Source organism: Saccopteryx bilineata, chromosome 3 (assembly GCF_036850765.1).
Source record: "Saccopteryx bilineata isolate mSacBil1 chromosome 3, mSacBil1_pri_phased_curated, whole genome shotgun sequence".
Classification (NCBI taxonomy): domain Eukaryota; kingdom Metazoa; phylum Chordata; class Mammalia; order Chiroptera; family Emballonuridae; genus Saccopteryx; species Saccopteryx bilineata.
Window position 1 is genome coordinate 178258591 of NC_089492.1, and position 21199 is coordinate 178279789.

The following is a 21199-nucleotide window of genomic DNA, read 5'->3' on the forward strand; positions in this document are numbered from 1 at the left end:
ATGGTTTATTTAACTCTGCTTTATATATGGGGGTTTTTATTTGTTTGTTTTGGTACCTTCCAGATGAAACTTTGTTCCAAATAAGTATGTCCTGCTTGTTATCTGAAGGCTGAAGCAATTTTTCAGTTTTGAAAAGGAGGAATACTAACAGGTTGAAGACTTAATTCATTCCTGAAGTCACTAAGTAGTTGGACTTTTTATTTTCTTTATCCTAGATATTTAATTCTATCCCTGATAATAGAAATGAGAATAGTTTATAGGAGAAAAAGTACTATAATAGAGTCAGAGCATTTGGGTTTGGGTCCATGTTCTGCCAGGACTTGTACTAAACTTATAAATAAATACAAGTTATATAAGTTCCTTGTGCTTAATTTACTCATCTATACAGTAGAAATTGTTGTGAGGGTTAAATGAGATAAGTAAAGCTCTTAGAGCCTAGCATATAAAGTAAGGACCTATTTTTGATTTAAATGTTTTAATTATCTCTGAATTTTGCTGCCTCTTTGTAGAGGTTTTTTTTTTATGGCCCCAAGCTCAATCTTTTATAGGCTCGTATTGGACTTAAGGACTTGTGTGTTTAGACTAATAAAGTCAAACCTTAAATAATTTAAAAATATTTTTTCTTATAGAAATGCCAGTCATTTACATGTATAGGAAAATGATGTGTTAAATTATTTCAAGCCATGTAATATTTTCATTTGTAATGAGAGGACCTTGTGTGTGATATTTTATCAATTTACTTATTAATTTTTCTAATGAGGTAAGTGGGGAAAAAAATCCAGATGTTGTTTCCATTTCCTGGAAAGTGAAAGTCCCTTGATGAGGCAGTTTATCTATTTGAAATAAAATGAAGACTTTGGTCTCATGTCACTAATTAAAACATTTTCATTAGGTACAGCTTATTGGAAAGATGTTAATGACCTTGAATTTAAAAAAAAATGTTTTATTTGTAGCTACTTAGCTAATAGTCATGGGCGCAACACATTTTTAAAAAAGATATTAATTCATTTTAGGAGGGAGGGAGAGAGAGAGAGAGAGAGAGAGAGAGCGCGCTATAAGTGGGGAGGAACAGGAAGCATCAATTTGCATACATGCCTGACCAGGCAAGCCCAGGGTTTCTAACCAGCAACCTCAGTGTTCCAGGTCCATGCTTTATCCACTGCGCCACCACAAGTTAGCCCAATTTTTTAATTAAAGATTATTCTGTTTTGGTAAGCACATGTATAATTAAAGTCTTGCCACCAGGACCAGTTGACTGTGTTGTCAGAAACAGGATAATACAATGTCTTTTCTGTCTACAGATATTTCAGTTTGCTTGTCAGCTTGTTTGATTTCACTTATCTTTTTAATAGTGTGATTTAAGAAATAAACTCTTAGATCCAGTTTTCAAACAGATTGTGTAAGAAAGTGACAATATCTTGTAGGTAACTTTGAGTGGGTGAAATTGCTTTAGCCTTTTATTGGGGTCTTCTATTACTAGTTTGAAGGCCCTCTGAGGGGATACCTTTTCTTGTCCTTGTTGTTTGATTACTGTTAATTTTCTTTTTTTTTTTTTTTCTTTTTTTTTTTTTTTTTGCTATTTCTGAAGCTGGAAACAGGGAGAGACAGTCAGACAGACTCCCGCATGCGCCCCACCGGGATCCACCCGGCACGCCCACCAGGGGCGACGCTCTGCCCACCAGGGGGCAATGCTCTGCCCATCCTGGGCATCGCCATGTTGCGACCAGAGCCACTCTAGCGCCTGAGGCAGAGGCCACAGAGCCATCCCCAGCGCCCGGGCCATTTTTGCTCCAATGGAGCCTTGGCTGTGGGAGGGGAAGAGAGAGACAGAGAGGAAGGCGCAGCGGAGGGGTGGAGAAGCAAATGGGCGCTTCTCCTGTGTGCCCTGGCCGGGAATCGAACCCGGGTCCTCCGCACGCTAGGCCGACGCTCTACCGCTGAGCCAACCGGCCAGGGCTGATTACTGTTAATTTTCAATACCATCTCTGTAATATGGATATCTGAAAATAAGACTAGGCCAGCTCAGATTTCTTCTTATTGCATTCATGACAGAGTTTTGAAGGAGTTGGAAATGTGTGGCCAATTGTGTTTTTTAATTTTTTAGCCAAAATAATTTTTATGCTCATGTTTTTTGGCTTGATTTCTTGAAGTTGAGAAAATAAATGAAAAGTTTGGATTTTAAGTGGCTGGAAGGATTTGGACTAGGGAAAGCTTGGCTGCTTGCTGCCTGTCGGTTGATTATTAAATATGACAACTAATAGTTCAGATTTGTAGGTTAAATTCAGATTACTGAAAATTGATTCATTATAACTATTAATACATTAGGATTTGAATACTTCATCACTTTTTTCTTTCATGAAAATAACTAAGCAATGTTAGTATAGAGATGTATTATTTAAAAAAAACTGGGGAAAAATAAAAGATTAGAATGACATCTGTGTTTTTACTGTTAGTGGGTTTTTTTGTTGTTTGTTTTTAGTGAGATTGAAGGGAAAAAGATGAGAAACATCAACTTGTAGTTGCAGCACTTAAATTGTTCATTAACTGCTTCTCACACGTAACTAGGAGACTCCAGCCGAGTCAGTGACCCCTTCCTCAAGCCAGCTTCCTTTGGGTTCAAGCCAGGGACCATGGGATCATGTCCATGATCTCACACTCAGGCCAGATGAGCCTGTGCTCAAGCTGGTGACATTGGGGTTTCAAACCTGGGGTCTCAGTGTCCCAGGTTCTATCCACTGGCTCACCATGGTTAGTGTTTTTGTAATAAGATATTCTTTAAGTCTCCCGTGAAGCCCTGGGTTGCTAGCTCTTGTTCTTCACTTGGGCTTGGAGGGAGCAAGGGAGAACATTGATTAGACAGACTATGTGAAATAAGACTTTCAAAAAGTTAAAAGGAGAGCTTTGTGACATGGGAGTTGAGTGAGTAAAGAGTACACAGGACCCTTGGAGAGAACTTAGGATCAGAACAGGCCTCAACAAAATAAAGGTAGCTGAAAATACAGATAGAAATAAAAAAGACTGTGTATTCTGGTGGAATGGGGCTTCAGAACCCTAAAACTGAAGATGGATTCTATTTGATATTTATACAGTTAGAGGTCCAGTGAAGTTATATGAAAAAGCAGATTTTATAATCTGAATACTACTAGTTAATAGAAGATAATGTGAAGAAAAGAGTTGAACAGAACTGAAGTAAAAGAAACTAATAGGAATAGAGAGCTGTATATAAGGAGAAGGATTTTCAGCCTTTTTCATCCCATGACACAAATAAACTACTAAAATTCTGTGGCACACCAAAAATTCTATTTTTTTGCTGATCTGACCAAAAAATAGGTATAATTTTCATTCATTCATCTTGGACAGCTATTGTTGTTTTGGCTGTTTTCAGTTTTTAATTTGACAGTCTGAGGGAAAAGAGGTCAGTCTCCCTGACTAAATAATCAGGTATTGCCTGTTTTAAACTTATTGGGGCACACGCAGTCACTGCTTTAGACATAAGAGAAGTGTCTCTGGTTATTCTGAGATTACCAATTGGTGGAAAGATAATATAGGAAGAGAGTATTTTTTCATTACAAATGAGTTCTGAGTTAGGGTTGTAGAAGAGCCTTGCCCCACCTCAGCCTTCTTTTATTAATCCTTGAATTCCGATTAAATGTAATTTGAAAAGCTAATATATTCACAGTGCCTTATACATTGAATGTACTTTAATATGTATTGAATTGAATTTACTTCTGAGTTTTGCACGGTGGCAGTATTGTAGCCAATGAGGTTTATCCTAGGTGCGATTATTGCTAATTGAATTTACTTCTGGCCCCCAAATCGGGTATTTATTATTATAAGATTCAGTGGAATTTTTGATGTGTTATGCCAAATGAAGAACCCTTAGTTCTTTGAGAGAAGAGACCCAGTCAGTTTAACCAGTCCGAGTTTAAAGATTCACTCCTTTATTGTTGAATTCATTTTCATTACTTATGCTTATCTAGTGTAGACTTTGCTTTTGGGTTACAAGGAGTATTTTTTAAGATTTTAATGCATCACTTGTTTTGTTGATTTTTCTAAGACCTTCATTAATTTTGCTTTTTTAAACTACTTTTCAGCTTCTCTTTATTTAGTTGGCTTTGTGTTATTTATCATTCCAGAGGATGGTTCAGATCTTCCGGTGGTCTTGAATAACCTCACATGTTTTTGTTGTTGTTTTTTGAGGAAGGGTGAGCAACCAAAATATTTGTTTAAGATGAAACTCTTATACCAAGCAAATGTATTATTTTTTAATTCTAGAATTTCTTATGTTCTTTTTAGAAACTGTCATGGAATATTCATATGTGAGAATAAGGTTGGTTGAGCAATGCATTTGTAGATAAATTAATACCAGGCACACCAGCTAATCTGTGCACTGTACAGACCTGGTGCCTGCCCTCACAGAGTTGATGCTCTAGTGGAGGTGATGGAGAGACTGTTAATTGCCATTGTGTGTGACAGAGTACTGTTGGCACATAGAAGGGAGTGACTGTCCCAGACTTGGAAGATCAGAGAAGGTTTTTTGTAGGAAAATATACAACAAATTGTAATGATGGCAGTTCTGCTCACCCTGAAGCCTCTGAAAGTAGTGAGGAAGCTAATCTGGTGAAGCAAGACTTGAGTATTCTTTAGCAGACCTTTACTCTGTGTACCTCCTATTTCTCCATTAAATTTTTTGGTTGGTGGTTTATTTGTTTTAAATACCATATAACCTTCTTTGTTCAGGTTTGCGTAGGAAACTGATTTGCCCCATTTCTTTTATTTATTTTTTATTATTTTTTTTTGTATTTTTCTGAAGCTGGAAACGGGGAGAGACAGACTCCTGCATGCGCCTGACCGGGATCCACCCGGCACGCCCACCAGGGGCGATGCTCTGCCCCTCCGGGGCCTCGCTCTGCCGCAACCAGAGCCACTCTAGCGCCTGGGGCAGAGGCCAAGGAGCCATCCCCAGCGCCCGGGCCATCTTTGCTCCAATGGAGCCTTGGCTGTGGGAGGGGAAGAGAGAGACAGAGAGGAAGGGGGGGGGGGTGGAGAAGCAAATGGGCGCTTCTCCTATGTGCCCTGGCCGGGAATCGAACCCGGGTCCCCCGCACGCCAGGCTGACGCTCTACCGCTGAGCCAACCGGCCAGGGCCTGCCCCATTTCTTTTGAAGACCCAAAACATTTCATCTCATGAACTCCTGTAACGAGACCTTTCTTGGTAATAGAGTCAAAGGAACCTTTTCTTCCATAAGAAAACTATTTTTTCCTTTTTCTAGCTTTCTTCGCTCTTTTTCAGTTTTCCATAAGTGCCTGAGTCTATCTTTAGTACTTCAAAACTCTTAAAATTTGCCAGGCAGGGAAGTAGTTCTCTGAATTTATTTGATAGACAGGGTCTTTTATCTCTTTATGCTCTTCTACTCAGTTCTTTATGTAATCAAAAGATTTTTTTTTTCTTAGCTTAAAAGAATTCTAGTACCTGGTAGTTGGTTATTTACTGTGTCAGGTCTTTAATACTGGATATAGAATAGTTTCAAAGGTAGGCTTTTATGTCTATGGTTTGATTTTCAGAGTTCATATTATGAAGTGTAGATGTTTATAAAAATTGGTGTAATGTAATTTGATAGGTAATGAGGTAATCATAGAAATAGGTTGATCTTTTATGTAAAACTTTGTTGTTAAACGTCTTCTGAGGGTCAACTTTAATGTGGCCTTAATTGGGATAATAGTCACTGAGTTTTTAGATGGTATTATTAGTACAGTGTTTCTGAAACTTGAATTGGCATAAGAATTTCCGCAGGAGCTTTAAAAAACCAGATCCATTTCTGACATGCTTAAGGGTGACACCAAAGCTGCTGGCCTGAAGACTTGTAGTTGAAAATCAGTTTTAGTCTTTCTGTAGTGACTAGGTATGTAAGCTACAGAACAAAAGATTACACATAGATTCTCACACACACACATGATTAAACGGGAGTTTTGAAGAAGTTATTTAAGGTTTATTAGATTTTGCGTTTATTAAAAAGATTACCATGCCTGACCTGTGGTGGCGCAGTGGATAAAGCGTCAACCTGGAAATGCTGAGGTTGCCGGTTCGAAACCTTGGGCTTGCCTGGTCAAGGCACATATGGGAGTTGATGCTTCCAGCTCCTCTTCCCTTCTCTCTCTCTGTCTCTCTTCTCTCCTCTTCTCTTCTCTTCTCTTCTCTTCTCTTCTCTTCTCTTCTCTTCTCTTCTCTTCTCTTCTCTTCGTCTGTCTCTCCTCTCTAAAATGAATAAATAAATTTAAAAAAAAAGGTTACCAGAAGCTTTGTCATCATATACAAAGGACACTCCTATATTTGAGTCTGCACTTTTTGTTTCCTCAGTTTATAATACTTCACTAGAAATTTGCATGGCTCATTCCTCACGTTTTTTAAAGGTCTTTGCTTATATAAAATACCTTCCCCATGTTGCTTCCCTGCTTTATTTTAGTCCATAGCACCGAGTTATATTATGTGTTATATATTTACTAATTTTTTTCATTTTCTCCCTAACTTAGAATATAAGTTCTAAGAAGGCAGGAACTTGTTCCTGGCCATCTCCTCAGTGTTCTGTGCTTGACATATAAGTGTGCAACCATTAAATATTGACTGAATGAATTGAGTGAAGAAAAGCAGTGTCTGCCTTTACATCTGTGTTAGATACGATTCTGAAATTCACCAAAATAGAGCCTCTCTTGCCTATTTTGTGTACTTTCTTTGAGATAAAGGTTATCTGTAACTTTGAGGTAGAGTACTTCCCTAAATGTTCATGTATTCTGTTGTTGATAAAGAAGATGAATCTAACTGACAGCATGGATTAACGTTTTAATTTTCATGTTAATTAAACAATAAAAAGAATTTATGAGTAGCACTGATGTGTTAATACCTTAGGGACCCAGCAAGAAACAGTTCACTCTGGATGGTTCAACTGAACTATCTTTAAGAGAGTCTACAAAGGACTAAATACAGGATAGAAAGAGGTCCAGAGACTAGCAGTAGCAGAAACTGCTACCATCTCTTGTACTGAAAAGGATAAAGGGAAGAAATGATGTAACTGGAGTGAAGAAGGAGCCACTGGCTGGAACTGTATAGAGAGGGGACACTTAAGCAGAGAGGGAACTCGGAAAGGAAGACTTCTCTTTCTTCCTATCCTCTAACATCTTGGTATGCTCTAGTACAGGGGTAGTCAACCTTTTTATACCTACCGCCCACTTTTGTATCTCTGTTAGTAGTAAAATTTTCTAACCGCCCACCAGTTCCACAGTAATGGTGATTTATAAAGTAGGGAAGTAACTTTACTTTATAAAATTTATAAAGCAGAGTTACAGCAAGTTAAAGCATTTAATAATAATTACTTACCAAGTACTTTGTCGGATTTACGCTAAGTTTGGCAGAAGAAATCTTTATAAAACAAATTACTATAGTTAAATCTATCTTTTTATTTATACTTTGGTTGCTCCGCTACCACCCACCATGAAAGCTGGAATGCCCACTAGTAGGCGGTAGGGACCAGGTTGACCACCACTGCTGTAGAGCTATACTGAAGTATAGTCATTTTTTGTGTTCTTATAATAGTTTTGGTCAGTTTTATCATCTATATTTCTTTTACTGTTGAGCTCTTTGTACTGTCATTCATTGTGCCATTAATAACTTCTTTCTCTGTCTTTCGCTATAATTTTCTTGTACTAAGCTGCTGTGGGCTGAGATAAATAATTGGTTAGATTTTAGTTTAGAAAAATAGAGGTATATCCAAGCAAAGTTATGAGCTTTAGTGTATTCATTTTGATTACTATTTTCCACAATATCTAATGCTGCTTCAGAAGTGACTTTTGACTAAGTATGGTATTAAATTCTGTAATTGCCTCAGGTGAGTAGAGAATCACAGGAATCTCTGAACTTTTAGTAGTACCCACCTTAGAGGAAGTCCACAAATGCTTATTTTACACTAAATTCTTGCTATAGCGCGTTAGCTAATTTATCATTTCTTATCAAATGCCTTATTTACATTTTTCAAGTCTTTTAAAAACTGTGTTATAGCCTATAATTTCAATTTTTTGAAATATGAAGAGGGGGTAAATAAATAATAAATAAGTAAAAAAATAATATTTATATTTTTATAAATAACAAATTTGGATGTAGGTTTATAATCTTTATTTGCAAAGTAACTAATTCTGTGGAACATTCGTGTAGAAAAGGGAACAGTGAAGTTGTGGTTTTCGGTAGTGAGTATTGTAGGGCTATTGGGTTCATGTGCTGCTGGAGTGCTTACATTATAGATCTGTTTGAAAGTTCTGTTTGGAGAAACATGGGAAAATAACTACATATTTCCCAGTTGTTATGTACACCTTTTTAAACTGGTTGGAAAATACTATTCAAGTGCACTGCCTATATGAGAAGTCAGAGGTGTCTTCCATCTTTTTTGTTGACAGGATTTTTCAAGACCTCTTCATCTTGGGTTTGCGTTCATGGTTGATTTAAGTGTTTTGCCTTGACCTAGTTTTTTTCTACCTGCCAACTCATTTTTACTCTGCCCTGACCTTTTCTCTTGAAATTCCACAAATGCTGCTTTAGGAAGGCTGTTGTTGTCTACAATTGGTTGCCGTACCCTAGTTTGTTTCTGCTAGCTTTTTTCCCCATGTTAGTAATAAACTTGTCAGTATACATTTGTTATCTTTTGAAAATTTGGAAATGCTTTCACATTATTTCATTGGATCTTCATTATAATTCTACCAGATAATAGCATTTAGTCAAAGTACAGGGATGTGTAGTACTCAAACTTCATAGATCCTAGCAGCCTCTACCTATGCTTTTACTCTATCCTAGATATACCATAGTAGGTGTGTTTGTATCTGGGGCAAATTATTTAACTTCATTGTCTCTTCATCCATATAAAAGTATTGTGAGAATTAATTGAATAACATGTTTAAACTGCTTAGACCAGTGCCTGGCACATAGTAAAGCTACAATAGATGTTGATACTGATAGTTGTTATACTATATTTTTTTCTTCCTTTAAAAGTTATAATAAAAGAAATTTCTCAGATATTTAGGCAATATTTAGTATACAAAATTTTTTTTTTTTTATCTTTTTTATTTTTTTATTTTTTATTTATTTATTCATTTTTTTTAATTCTTTATTTATTTATTCATTTTAGAGAGGAGAGAGAGAGAGACAGAGAGAGACAGAGAGGAGAGAGAGATAGGGGGGAGGAGCTGGAAGCATCAACTCCCATATGTGCCTTGACCAGGCAAGCCCAGGGTTTCGAACCGGCGACCTCAGCATTTCCAGGTCGACGCTTTATCCACTGCGCCACCACAGGTCAGGCAGTATACAAAATTTTACCACAGAAAAATCTATTATTTTTTCAGTTTATTATGTTAGATTAGTTGTCTTATTGTCTGTTTTAAAAAAAGTCAAGTAATTTTTGTCTAAATTAAGAAAAAATTTTTAAAGAATGTGCAATAAAATAATTGCTTTAGGAAGCTGTTGAAGGTATTGTTTATGTTGCTTCTTTTAATATGATGAGATCAAAACAGATGCCTTCTCTTGGATTATAGCATTTTAATGCATATCTTATTACTAAATTTAAGTTTTATACTGCCTGTTTGATGACTTATTGGATTTTTATTAAAGATTAGAATAATATGGCCAGTTGAGGTAATTATTGACTCATGAGTATATGCATATAGAAGGAAAAAAACTATGAATTTGTAAAATACCATTATGTCAGCATTAGCTCAGGTAAGTGAATTTTAGGAAACTTTGTTGTAAACAGTTGTTCTTTTCTTGGTGTGGTTTTTGGATAAATTTCTAAAACTGCCTAATGTGTTTTTTCCCCCAACAGGGCATTCTTAGCAGGGTCACAGAATCTGTTAAGAGTATTGTGCCAGGATGGCTACAGAGATACTTCAACAAGAATGAAGATGTATGCAGCTGCTTAGCAGACAAAAGAGAGGTACCACAGTGGCCAGAAAACAGAGAAGATGCCCATTTGATATATGCTGATGAGGAGAGCGCTAATATCCACGATGGGAGAATCACTCCTGAGCCAACAGTCAGTAATACAGAAGGTAAATAAAATGTGAATATTTTGTTATAAATGATAAGTTTTCATCCCTTAATTTAAATATTTTTGTATTATTTGGCTGTGGTAAGTCTAATTAGATGGTATCTAAACAATGTCAGAGGAAGGTGATAATCAGGTTCAAATTAGTGCATGTGCTGTGGAAGTGAGCACAATTAGGTTCAGATAGGACTCCCTCCTATTAGATTTTTGTTTAAGGGAGACTAAGGGTTCAAGCCCTGATGGTAGACTTGGGTTTGACTTTTCATGCCATCAATTGTTAGACATGTGGCTTTGGGGATGATAATGTATTTTCTCCTGTATCCTCATATATTATTATTATTATTATTTTTAAGATTTTATTTATTGCCTGAGTAGGTGGTGGTGGAGAGGATAGAGCATCGGACTGGGACACGGAGGACCCAGGTTCGAAACCCTTAGATTGCTGGCTTGAGTGTGGGCTCATTTGGCTTAAGCGTGGCATATGACCCCATGGTTGCTGGCTGGAGCCCAAAGGTCACTGGCTTGAAGCCCAAGGTCTCTGGCTCTTGAGCAAGGTGTCACTTGCTCTGCTGTAGCCCTCCAGTCAAGGCTCATATGAGAAAGCAATCAGTGAACAACTAAGATGAGGCAATGAAGAATTGATGCTTCTCATCTCTCTCTTCCTGTCTGTCTGTCCGTATCTGTCCCTCTCTCTGACTCTCTCTCTGTCTCTGTCAAAAAAAAAAAAGATTTTATTTATTGATTTTACAGAGACAGGAGAGAGAATGGGGAGTGAGAATTATCAATTTATAGTTGATTCACTTCAGTTGTTCATTGCTTGCTTGTTGTATGTGCCTTGACTGGGCAAGCCCAGGTTTTCTAACTGGCGACCTCAGCATTCCAGATAAATGCTCTATCCACTGTACCATCACAGGCCAGGCATAAAGTCTTTTGAAAATGAATGTAAAGACCTTAGAATAAGGCAGTAAGGGAGAACTGAATAAATATTGTTACAATGAAACTGCTGATGTCTTCCACCACATGTGAATTTGGGTATGATATAACTGCAGTTGGCTCTTGTCCTCTCTGCAGCAGGTTCAGCTGGGTCATTTCATTAATCTTATAATTAAGTGACTGCATTTAAAGGCTTGAACATTTTTGGATTCACTTACAGCATGATAGTGGGTTTACAAATACAGTGTGTCCATAAAGTCATGGTGCACTTTTGACCGGTCACAGGAAAGCAACAAAAGATGATAGAAATGTGAAATCTGCACCAAATAAAAAGAAAACCCTCCCAGTTTCTGTAGGATGATGTGGCAGCATGTGCACATGCGCAGATGATGACATAATACCGTGTATACAGCGGAGCAGCCCACGGCCAGGCCAGTCGAGATGTGGACGGTACAGAGGAAAGTTCAGTGTGTTCTGTACTTGCTAAATTTGAATCCTTGACCAAAGTGCAACGTGAATATCGGCGCGTTTATAACGAAGCACCACCACATAGGAATAACATTACTCGGTGGAATAAGCAGTTAAAGGGAACCGGCAGTTTGGTGGAGAAACCCCATTCTGGTAGGCCATCAGTCAGTGATGAGTCTGTAGAGGCTATACGGGACAGCTACCTAAGGAGCCCTAAAAAATCTGCATGAGCCCACATCGAACTGCACTGAATAGGTATGACACTGGGAGAGTTTTCCTTTTATTTGGTGCAGATTTCACGTGTCTATCGTCTTTTGTTGCTTTCCTGTGACCGGTCAAAAGTGCACCATGACTTTATGGACACACTGTATTAAAATAGCTTTAAAATAACCCATGAATATGGCATGTTTGAAGATAATACTCTGTCGTTTCACTTTAGGTATTTTTTATAGCTTTATTGAGATACACTTTACAGATCGTAGCACTGACCCATTTAAAGTGTACAGTTCAGTGGGTTTTGTATATTCACAGAATTGTTCAGCCCTTACTATGTCAATTTAATGATAGTGAGCCACTGAGTGAGTGGGCAGACTGCCTACTAGGTGTAATAGGTCGATGAGAAGTCATACAGAATTTGTCCTTTTATTACTGGCTTATTTCACTTAGCTTAATGTCTTTAGATTCATCTATGTTGTAGCATGTACCAGAATTTATTTCCTTTTAAAGGTTGATTGATTAATATTTCACTGTATGTCTATACCACAGTTATTTGTCTGTCATGACACTTAGGTTGTTTCTGCCTTTTAGCTATTGTAAATAATGCTGTTAGGAACATGGTTGAATAAATCTCTTTGAGATCCTGCTGTAAGTTTTTTTGGGTATATCCCCAGGAGTAAGTGGTATTGCTGGGTTATATGGTAATTCTGTTTTAAAATTTTGAGAATTGCCATATTATTTTATACAGAGTCTACCATTTCACTTTTCCTGCCAGCAGTGCCCAAGGGTTTCAGGTTCTTCACATCCTTGCCAAAATTTATTTTCTGCTTTTCTGGTGGTAGCTGTCTTAATGGATGTAAAGTGGTATCTCTTTTTGATGATGATTAGTGATGTTGAGTATCTTTTCATATGCTTGTTGGTTATTTGTGTATAAGCTTTGGAGAAATGTCTGTTTCTTTGCCCAATTTTTAATCAGATGATTTAGCATTTTTGTTTTGTAGTCTTTATGTATTCTGTATGTTAACACCTTCTCAGATATTTGATTTTCAAATATTTTCTACCACTCTGGATTGCATTTTTACTCTGTTCATTGTGACTTTTAGCACAGAAAAGTTTTTGAGTTTGATGTCCCATATGTCTATTTTTCTTTGGTTGTCTGTCATGTCCAAGAAATCATTGTTAAGACCAATGTCATGAAGCTCTTCCCTTATGTTTTTTTCTAGGAGTTTTATAAAAGTTTTGGCTGTTATATTTAGGTCTTTAATCCATTTTGAGTTAATTTTTATATATTGTGTAAGATAAGGGTCCAGTTTCATTCCTTTGCATAAGTATATTCAGTTTTCTCAGTACTACATGTTGAAGAGACTATCCTTTCCCAAATGAGTGGTGGTCTTAATTCCTGTGTTGAAGATCATTGGTCCATGTATGTGAGGGTTTATTTTTGGGCTCTGTGTTCCATTTAATCTGTTAACGTGTAGTATTAACAATTCCCTAATGATGCATGATTTCTTGAATCTCTTGATTAACTCTTCCCAGTGAGTGTGATCGTAGTCAGATAATTTTAACAGGTCTGTTAGAAACTTTGGATATTTTTAAATACCAATTTTAAAGCCTTTTTAAGTACAGCACCTTGGCTATCTTGGGTTCAATTTCTGCTGACTACTTTTTCTTCCCACTGTGGATCACAATTTTCTTTTTTATGTATATCAAATGATTTATTTTTACTGAATATTGTAATTTTGAATAATATATGCAGAGATTCAGGATTCTCTTATCTTCCTCTGAAGAGTGTTATTGGTTCTTGTTTTAGCAGACAGTTGTTCTTGAATGATCATTTTGAACTTGAGACTGAATTTATGCTTCGGTAATGTATAGCTGTTGCAAATTTAAGGTGTTTCTAAGTCCCTTAAAGTGTTGGGACTTAGGTTCCAAACTGTCTTTCTTTGGCTTTTTAGGATGAAGGTACAGTAGATCTTATTCTAGGACCTTATCTTTAGTCCCAAGGGGAGGCTTTTCTGATCCTTAGCTGTATGCCAGGAATTTCAGGAGGTGTGGGATCTCTAAATTGTGGCAGCCCTGGGACTTCAGTGTTCTCAGCATTGCTTTTTCCCCAGTACTGTTCATTTTCTAGTATCTGTTTTCTCAACTTGATAGCAGCCTGTATTTGATTAATCTTAGGTGGTCTCGCTCTGTGCATGTTTGGCCCGGCCGCTCTCTGGATACTCCCATGTAGGCTTGTGGAGGCCTGCACAATTTTCTGCTGTCAGTTGCCCTTAATTCTCATTTCTGCCTGATGAGTTTTGCTTGGACAACAGCTTTCTGCACCAGGTCTGAAAATGTTCCCAAAGAGTGAGGTAGTGGTAGGGTTCACCTTTGAGATGTGTGTGTGTGTGTGCGCGCGCACGCACATATGTGCATGCATATATGCACATGCCCTATTTTTTATCGTCTGAAAGCTGTTGTTTCATATACTTTGTCCAATTTCATAGTTATTTGCAATAAGGAGGGCTACTCTGGGAACCCTATTATTTCAGCCTAACTGGAAGACTCTTTTGGAAACTTGACAGAGGATTTCAGAGTTTTTCAAAATACACCTGAAATTGAATAGAGAAATTCTGCAAAAGAATAAGGGGAATGAGGAGTAGCCTGGAGTAACTTTTCACAGCCATTAAGTATGTTATAAAGCAGCTTGGCCTCTCCTAGGCACTTCCAAGCCCAACACAGGTAGCAGCCATCTGCAAATTGCTTTATAGTTCATGCCAGATGGCCCCAGGCAGAGCATAGGTGGTGGCTCACCTTGGCCTGCACCTCCTGAGAGGCCCCAGAGCCAGAGCACCCAGTGGAAAGCCCCCGACCACCTTGAAGTACCAACCTGCCTCCCCCAGAGGCGACGCACTCAAGGGGCAAGACTCAGCCGGCACCAGAGCTGTGGGGTGGGCCCCTGCACAGCTGATTTCTCCATGGTGAGCAGTGGTCACAGCCAGTCCTTATGGCCTATTGGCCGGGGGTGGGTGGGTAAATCCCTTCTATTGACATGCAACAGCAATCAAGGCTCAACTACCAACAGGAGGGTGTACACAAGCCTGCACAGTGGGGGAGCATCTGGAATGCTCAGTTTGTGGATCAAGGAGTCTGTGCCACTGGACCCTATAGAACACCTTCTGCATAAGGCCACTCTACCAAGTCCAGGAGACATAGCAGCTCTTCCTAATACATAGAAACAAACACAGGGAGTCTGCCAAAATGAGAAGACAAAGAAACGTCCTAAATGAAAGAACAGCAAAATTCAAGAAAAAGAACTAAACTAAATAGAGACAAGCACTCTACCAGATACAGAGTTAAAAACACTGGTTTTAAGGAGGCTCAATGAACTTAGAACTTCAACAGCATAAAAAAGGACATGGAAACCATAAAAGAGGATGAATCAGAAATGCAGGATGCACTAATTGAAATGAATAATTTACAGGGAATCAACAGTAGAATAGATGAAGCTGAGATTCACATCACCAACTTGGAATATAAGGAAGCAAACACCCAATCAGAGCAGCAAATATAAAAGACCCCCCCCCCCCAATTGACTATAGTGTAAGGAACCTCAGGAAAACTTCATGCTTACCAACATTTGCATCATGGGTGTGCTGGAAGGAGAAAGACAGGAAGAAATTGAAAACTTATTTGAAAAAATAATGACAAAACTTCTCTAGCCTGGTGAAGGAAATAGATATACAAGTCCAGGAAGCACAGAGTCCCAAACAAGATGAACCCTAAGAGGCCCACACCAAGACACATCATAATTAAAAAGCAAAGGTTAAAGACAAAGAAAGAATCTTATTTTTTTAAAGCATGTGTGTGTGTGTGTGTGTGTGTGTGAGAGACACACACACACACACAGACAGGCAAGCAGGAAGGGAGAGAGATTAGAAGCATCGACTCATAGTTGCAGCGCCTTATTGATTGCTTTCTCATGTGTGTTTTGGACTGCGGGGCTCTAGCCGAGCCAGTGATCCCTTCATGAAGTCAGTGACTTTGGGCTCAAGCCAGCGACCTTTAGGCTCAAGCCAGCAGCCATAGGATCATGTCTATGATCCCACACTTAAGCCAGTGACCCCGCACTCAAGCTGGTGAGCCTGCGCTCAAGCTGACGACCCCAGGGTTTCGAACCTGGGTCCTCAGTGTCCCATGCCAGTGCTCTATCCACTGTTCCACTGCCTGGTCAGGCATAAAGAGAGAATCTTATAAGCAGCAAGAGAAAAGCAATCAGTTAACTACAGGGGAGCTTCCATAAGCCTGTCAGTTGATTTTCCACAAAACTTTGTAAGCCAGAAGGGAATGGCAAGAAATATTCAAAGTGATAAAAAGCAGGGACTTACAACCAAGATTACTCAGCAAAGCTATCATTTAGAATCGAAGGACATAAAAAGAGCTTCCCAGACAAGAATAAGCTAAAGGAGTTTATCACCGCCAAATCAGTATTACATGAAATGTTAAAGGGTGTTCTTGAAGAAGAAAAACAGATAAAAAAATATGATTGATAAAATGGCAATAAATACGTCAATAGTTGAATCTAAAAAACAAAATAATTGAAGATGCAGAACAGAAACAGACTTGTGGACACAGAGGAGAACATTTTGATGATTGCCAGATAGGAGGGGGGTTGGGAGGATTTGTAAAAAAAATGAAGGGATTAAAATGTACAAATTAGTTATAGAAGAGTCATGGGGGTGTAAACTACAGCATAGGAAATGTAGTCAGTAATATTCTAATAACTAGGTATGATGTAAGACAGGTATGCGATTTATCAGGATGATTACTTAGGATGTTCTATAATATGTAATCACTGGGGTATATACTGAAACGAATATATTGTAAGTCAACTGTAATTTAAAAAAACTGGAAAATGAATTGGCTCAATTAATAGTGAAAAATTATTTATAATAGTATTTCATATATTAAACTGATCTTACTGATCAAAAACAAATTAGATCTTATTAATCTTATTAGTAAGCATATATCAATAAGCAATTAATAGGTTCAAGCTCGTTGGCTCAGTTGTAGAGCATTGGCGCGTTGTGTGGATGTCCTGGATTCGATTTTTGGCCAGGACACACAGGAGAAGCGACCATCTGCTTCTTCACCCCTTCTCCTCCTCTCTCTTTCTCTCTCTCTCTCTCACAGCCATGGCTCAATTGATTTGATTGCATCAGCCCTGGTTGCTGAGGATGGCTCAGTGGAGCCTCTGCCTCAGGTGCTTAAAATATATCAGTTGCGAGCATGGCCCCAGATTGGCAGAGCATCAGCCCCAGATGGGGGTTGCAGGGTGGATCCTGGTCGGGTCGTAGGCGGGAGTCTGTCTGTCTGTCTGTCTCTCTCTCTCCTGTCCTCTCACTTGGAAAAGAAGAAGAAAAAAGTATTAAGCAATTAATAGAAAAAGGTATAAATTGCCAATGAATATAGGGAAGGATGCTTAATATTCCTCTTATTTAAATACAAATCAAGTCATGATGTCATATGACATGTGGAAAATGTACATTGTTATTTGCTATTTGTGGCAGAGTATAACTTGGAGTCTTTGGATCACAGTATTATAAGCAAAAATGAGCATGCCCTCTAATCTAGTATGATAGAGCATTTCATACACCGGTCTGTGTCTTATTGATTCCCAGCATACCTCCAACTACTGGGGCTGTTTTATGGGCCCAACTTTATTTTTTTATTTATTTATTTATTTATTTTTTCATTTTTCTGAAGCTGGAAACAGGGAGAGACAGTCAGACAGACTCCTGCATGCGCCCGACCGGGATCCACCCGGCACGCCCACCAGGGGCGACGCTCTGCCCACCAGGGGGCGATGCTCTGCCCATCCTGGGCGTCGCCATGTTGCGACCAGAGCCACTCTAGCGCCTGAGGCAGAGGCCACAGAGCCATGCCCAGCGCCCGGGCCATCTTTGCTCCAAAGGAGCCTTGGCTGCGGGAGGGGAAGAGAGAGACAGAGAGGAAAGCACGGCGGAGGGGTGGAGAAGCAAATGGGCGCTTCTCCTGTGTGCCCTGGCCAGGAATCGAACCCGGGTCCTCCGCACGCTAGGCCGACGCTCTACCGCTGAGCCAACCGGCCAGGGCTATGGGCCCAACTTTAGATTTACAGAATCAGATTATTTTGTGGGTGGTTTAGAAGTATTTGTTTTAATATTCTCTCTTCATGTCTTTCTTACATACTTAAAGAATCATAAATTTATCTAAAAGAATACTCTTAAAAGTATGCAGATGTAAGTTCATACATGTTTGATGGAATATTGGAAGAACAATCACAAATCAGTCTGATAAAATACAATGTGATCTTTAAAGGGAATGTTTTGTATGTAGATATAAAATTATACTGGTAAATGAAAAAGGTCATGGAACCTGATGCATAAGCATGATTATTTGATAAGGGAAAACATAGTTGTGTATGCACATACAGTAGTCCCCCCTTCCCTTATCTGTTGTTTTACTTTCTGTGGTTTCAGTTACCCGTAGTCATTTGCCGTCGAAAATATGACCTTTGTTGGAAAATTCCAGAAATAAACAATCCCTAAGTTTTAAATTTCGAGCTGTTCTAGGTAGCATGATGAAATTTTGTGCCGTCCTGCTCTGTCCTCCTTGGGACATGAATCATCCCTTTGTCCAGTGTCACTGGTTATCAGATTAACAGTACTTCAGTGCTGTGTTCAAGTAACCCTTACTTTACTGGAGGCCCCAAAGCACAAGTATAGTGATATGTCAAAGAGAGGCTGTAAAGTGCTTTCTTTCAGTGAAAAGGAGAGAATTCTAGCTTAAAAGGAAAAGAAGAAATCACATGCTGAGGTTGCTAAGATCTATATGGTAAGAAGAATGAGTCTTCTATCTGTGAAATTGTGAAGAAGGAAAAAAATATTTATGCTAGTTTTGTTGTCGCACCTTTTGTGTAACTTTTATGGCTACTAAAGGTACAGCCACAGTACGTAAGTGCTTATTATTAGTTAAGATGGGAAAGGCATTAACTTTGTGGATGGAAGACACGAACAGAAAACATGTTCCAAGTGATGGCAGCATGTGTGCCAGAAAGCGCTGAGCCTATACAAAGACTTCAGCCACGGGTCCCTGAAATGAGTGACTGCATTCACATAACTTATATTCAGTATGTTGTTATATTTGTTCTCTTTTATAGGGTTTGATACTATCTGTAGTTTCAGGCATCCACAGGAGGTCTTGGAACTTTGCTCCATGGATAAAGAGGAGACTATAAATTACCTGGGAAATATACAGGATTAATAGTGGTTGTTTGTAGAAGGATAAATTTAATCCTTTTTATCATTTTTGTTTTGTGAGTTTCTTATATAGCTTTGCTTTTATCTTGTGAGTGGTTTTTCTACTGAAACCAATTCAAGGAAAAACAAGAACCATGCACTTTTGGAAGTTTGTATGTGAACAGTGAAATGTATTTTGACACTGTTAGATAAATTAATTTCAGTGACTTAAGTTGATGCTTTATTATATATAGTATGTCTTCAAAGTAAAAACAGCATTGCATTGTTTTGCATTTCCTAAGTTATGTAGTCATAATATTAATACTTTTCTTTAAAGAACCCTCAACAACTAGTACTGCTTCAAATTATCCAGATGTATTAACAAGGCCTTCTCTCCATCGGAGCCATCTGAATTTCTCCATGTTGGAATCTCCGGCGTTACATTGTCAGCCCTCCACATCCTCCGCGTTCCCAATTGGCAGTTCTGGGTTTTCCCTTGTTAAGGAAATTAAAGATTCTACCTCTCAACATGATGATGATAACATCTCAACTACCAGTGGATTTTCTTCAAGAGCTTCTGATAAAGGTATTCTTGGCATTTGGTAGTAAATAATTTTTGTAGTAAAATTAAATTTCATGGGATAATTTTTTTTTCCGACCTAGTTTTAATTCTCAATTTTTATTTTTAAAAATCTGGGGTCTTATAATTAATGCTATTATTATGCATTGCATATTTTTGTTTCAGATATAACTGTTTCAAAGAATACTTCCTTGCCCCCTCTTTGGTCCCCAGAGGCTGAACGTTCTCATTCACTCTCACAGCACACTGCTACCAGCTCAAAGAAACCAGCATTCAACTTGTCTGCCTTTGGAACACTTTCCCCTGTGAGTACTAATTGGAGTTGATTTAATTACATTAATTTTGAGTGTATATTTCTTAAAATTTATTGTTGTATTTCTTTGCAGTCACTTGGGAGTTCCTCAATCCTTAAAACAAGTCAGCTTGGAGATTCTCCTTTTTATCCTGGAAAAACAACGTATGGTGGGGCAGCAGCTGCTGTAAGACAGACTAAACTACAACACTTTCCGTATCAGGTTGGTTGGAATAATAAGTAACTTGGCACTCAAACAGAAGTCTGATTCAGTTATTGTTCGGTAAAATGATAGGTGTATGTAACAAACATTCTTTTCATTTATGGACTAGATGAACGGTATTTTAGACCTGAGAAAACATTTTATACATTAGACTTGTGTGTGTGCGTGTGTGCGCGTGTGCATGTGCGCGCACGCAGGAAATGTAATTCATTTTTAAAAAGATTGAGGTATAAATTACATGTAGTATAATTTACCTTAATGTGAGTATTTGAATTTTAATAAAACATAAACAGTTGTGTTACCATTTCTGTAATCAAAATATTGAACAGACATTTTTATCACCCCAAAAATTTACCTTGTGAATACCTATAGTCAACTATTCTTGCTACTTCCACCCTCTGGCAACCACTGATATGTTTTATTTTATTTATCCAGAATGTCATATGAATTTGATTATATACAGTGTAGTATGTAGTCTTTTGCATCTGGCTTATTTTACTTAGCATAATGCCTGAGATCAATCTCTTTTTGCATATATCAATAATTCCTTTTTATTGCTGAGTTATAACACAGTTGTTATCTGTTTACTAGTGAAAGGAGACTCGGATTTCTGATTTTTGGGCAATTATGAATAAAGCTGCAAGGTGGGGCATTTTGTATACATTAAACTGCCAAACTGTATTCCAGAGTGACTGGTCTCACTTAGCATTCTCACCAGTACTGTGAGTGTGCCGGCTAGCTCTTGTTGGTCATCAGAGTTTGTTTGTTTTTTAAGCCATTTTAATAGGCATGTAGCGTTAGCTCCAACTTGCTTTGGTTTTAATTTGCATTTTTTCTGATGACACTGAGAATCTTTTCATGTGCTTATTTGCTCTCACTTTATCTTCTTTGGTGAAATGTCTGTTCATATCTGTTACCGCTTTTTGATAGGTTGTTTTCTTATTAATAAGTTTTAAGAGTTTGTTATTCAGGGTATAAGTTCTTTATTAAATAATATGTTTTGCAAATATCTCTTTCTCTGGCTTGTCTTAATCTTTTGAAGAGACTTTCTTTCTTTTTTTTTTTTTTCTGAAGCTGGAAACGGGGAGAGACAGTCAGACAGACTCCCGCATGCGCCCGACGGAGATCCACACGGCACGCCCACCA

General features: G+C 38.2%; 1 protein-coding gene and 1 non-coding gene across 5 annotated transcripts in view; both read left to right on the forward strand.

Moving 5' to 3' along the window:
- Window positions 1–21199, forward strand: part of NUP153 (nucleoporin 153) — a 78493-nt gene that overhangs the window by 4200 nt on the left and 53094 nt on the right. For 2 of the 4 annotated variants that reach the window (XM_066268314.1, XM_066268313.1), the window contains exons 2-5: window positions 9858–10083; window positions 19296–19544; window positions 19704–19843; window positions 19925–20053. In XM_066268314.1, the coding sequence (XP_066124411.1) occupies window positions 9858–10083; window positions 19296–19544; window positions 19704–19843; window positions 19925–20053 (744 nt within the window). The remainder of the gene's footprint in view (window positions 1–9857; window positions 10084–19295; window positions 19545–19703; window positions 19844–19924; window positions 20054–21199) is intronic. The other 2 variants (XM_066268316.1, XM_066268315.1) reach the window with 2 other exon arrangements.
- LOC136332595 (U4 spliceosomal RNA) lies at window positions 3732–3870 on the forward strand. Its single transcript, XR_010730778.1, has one exon. It is a non-coding gene; the product is annotated as a U4 spliceosomal RNA (small nuclear RNA).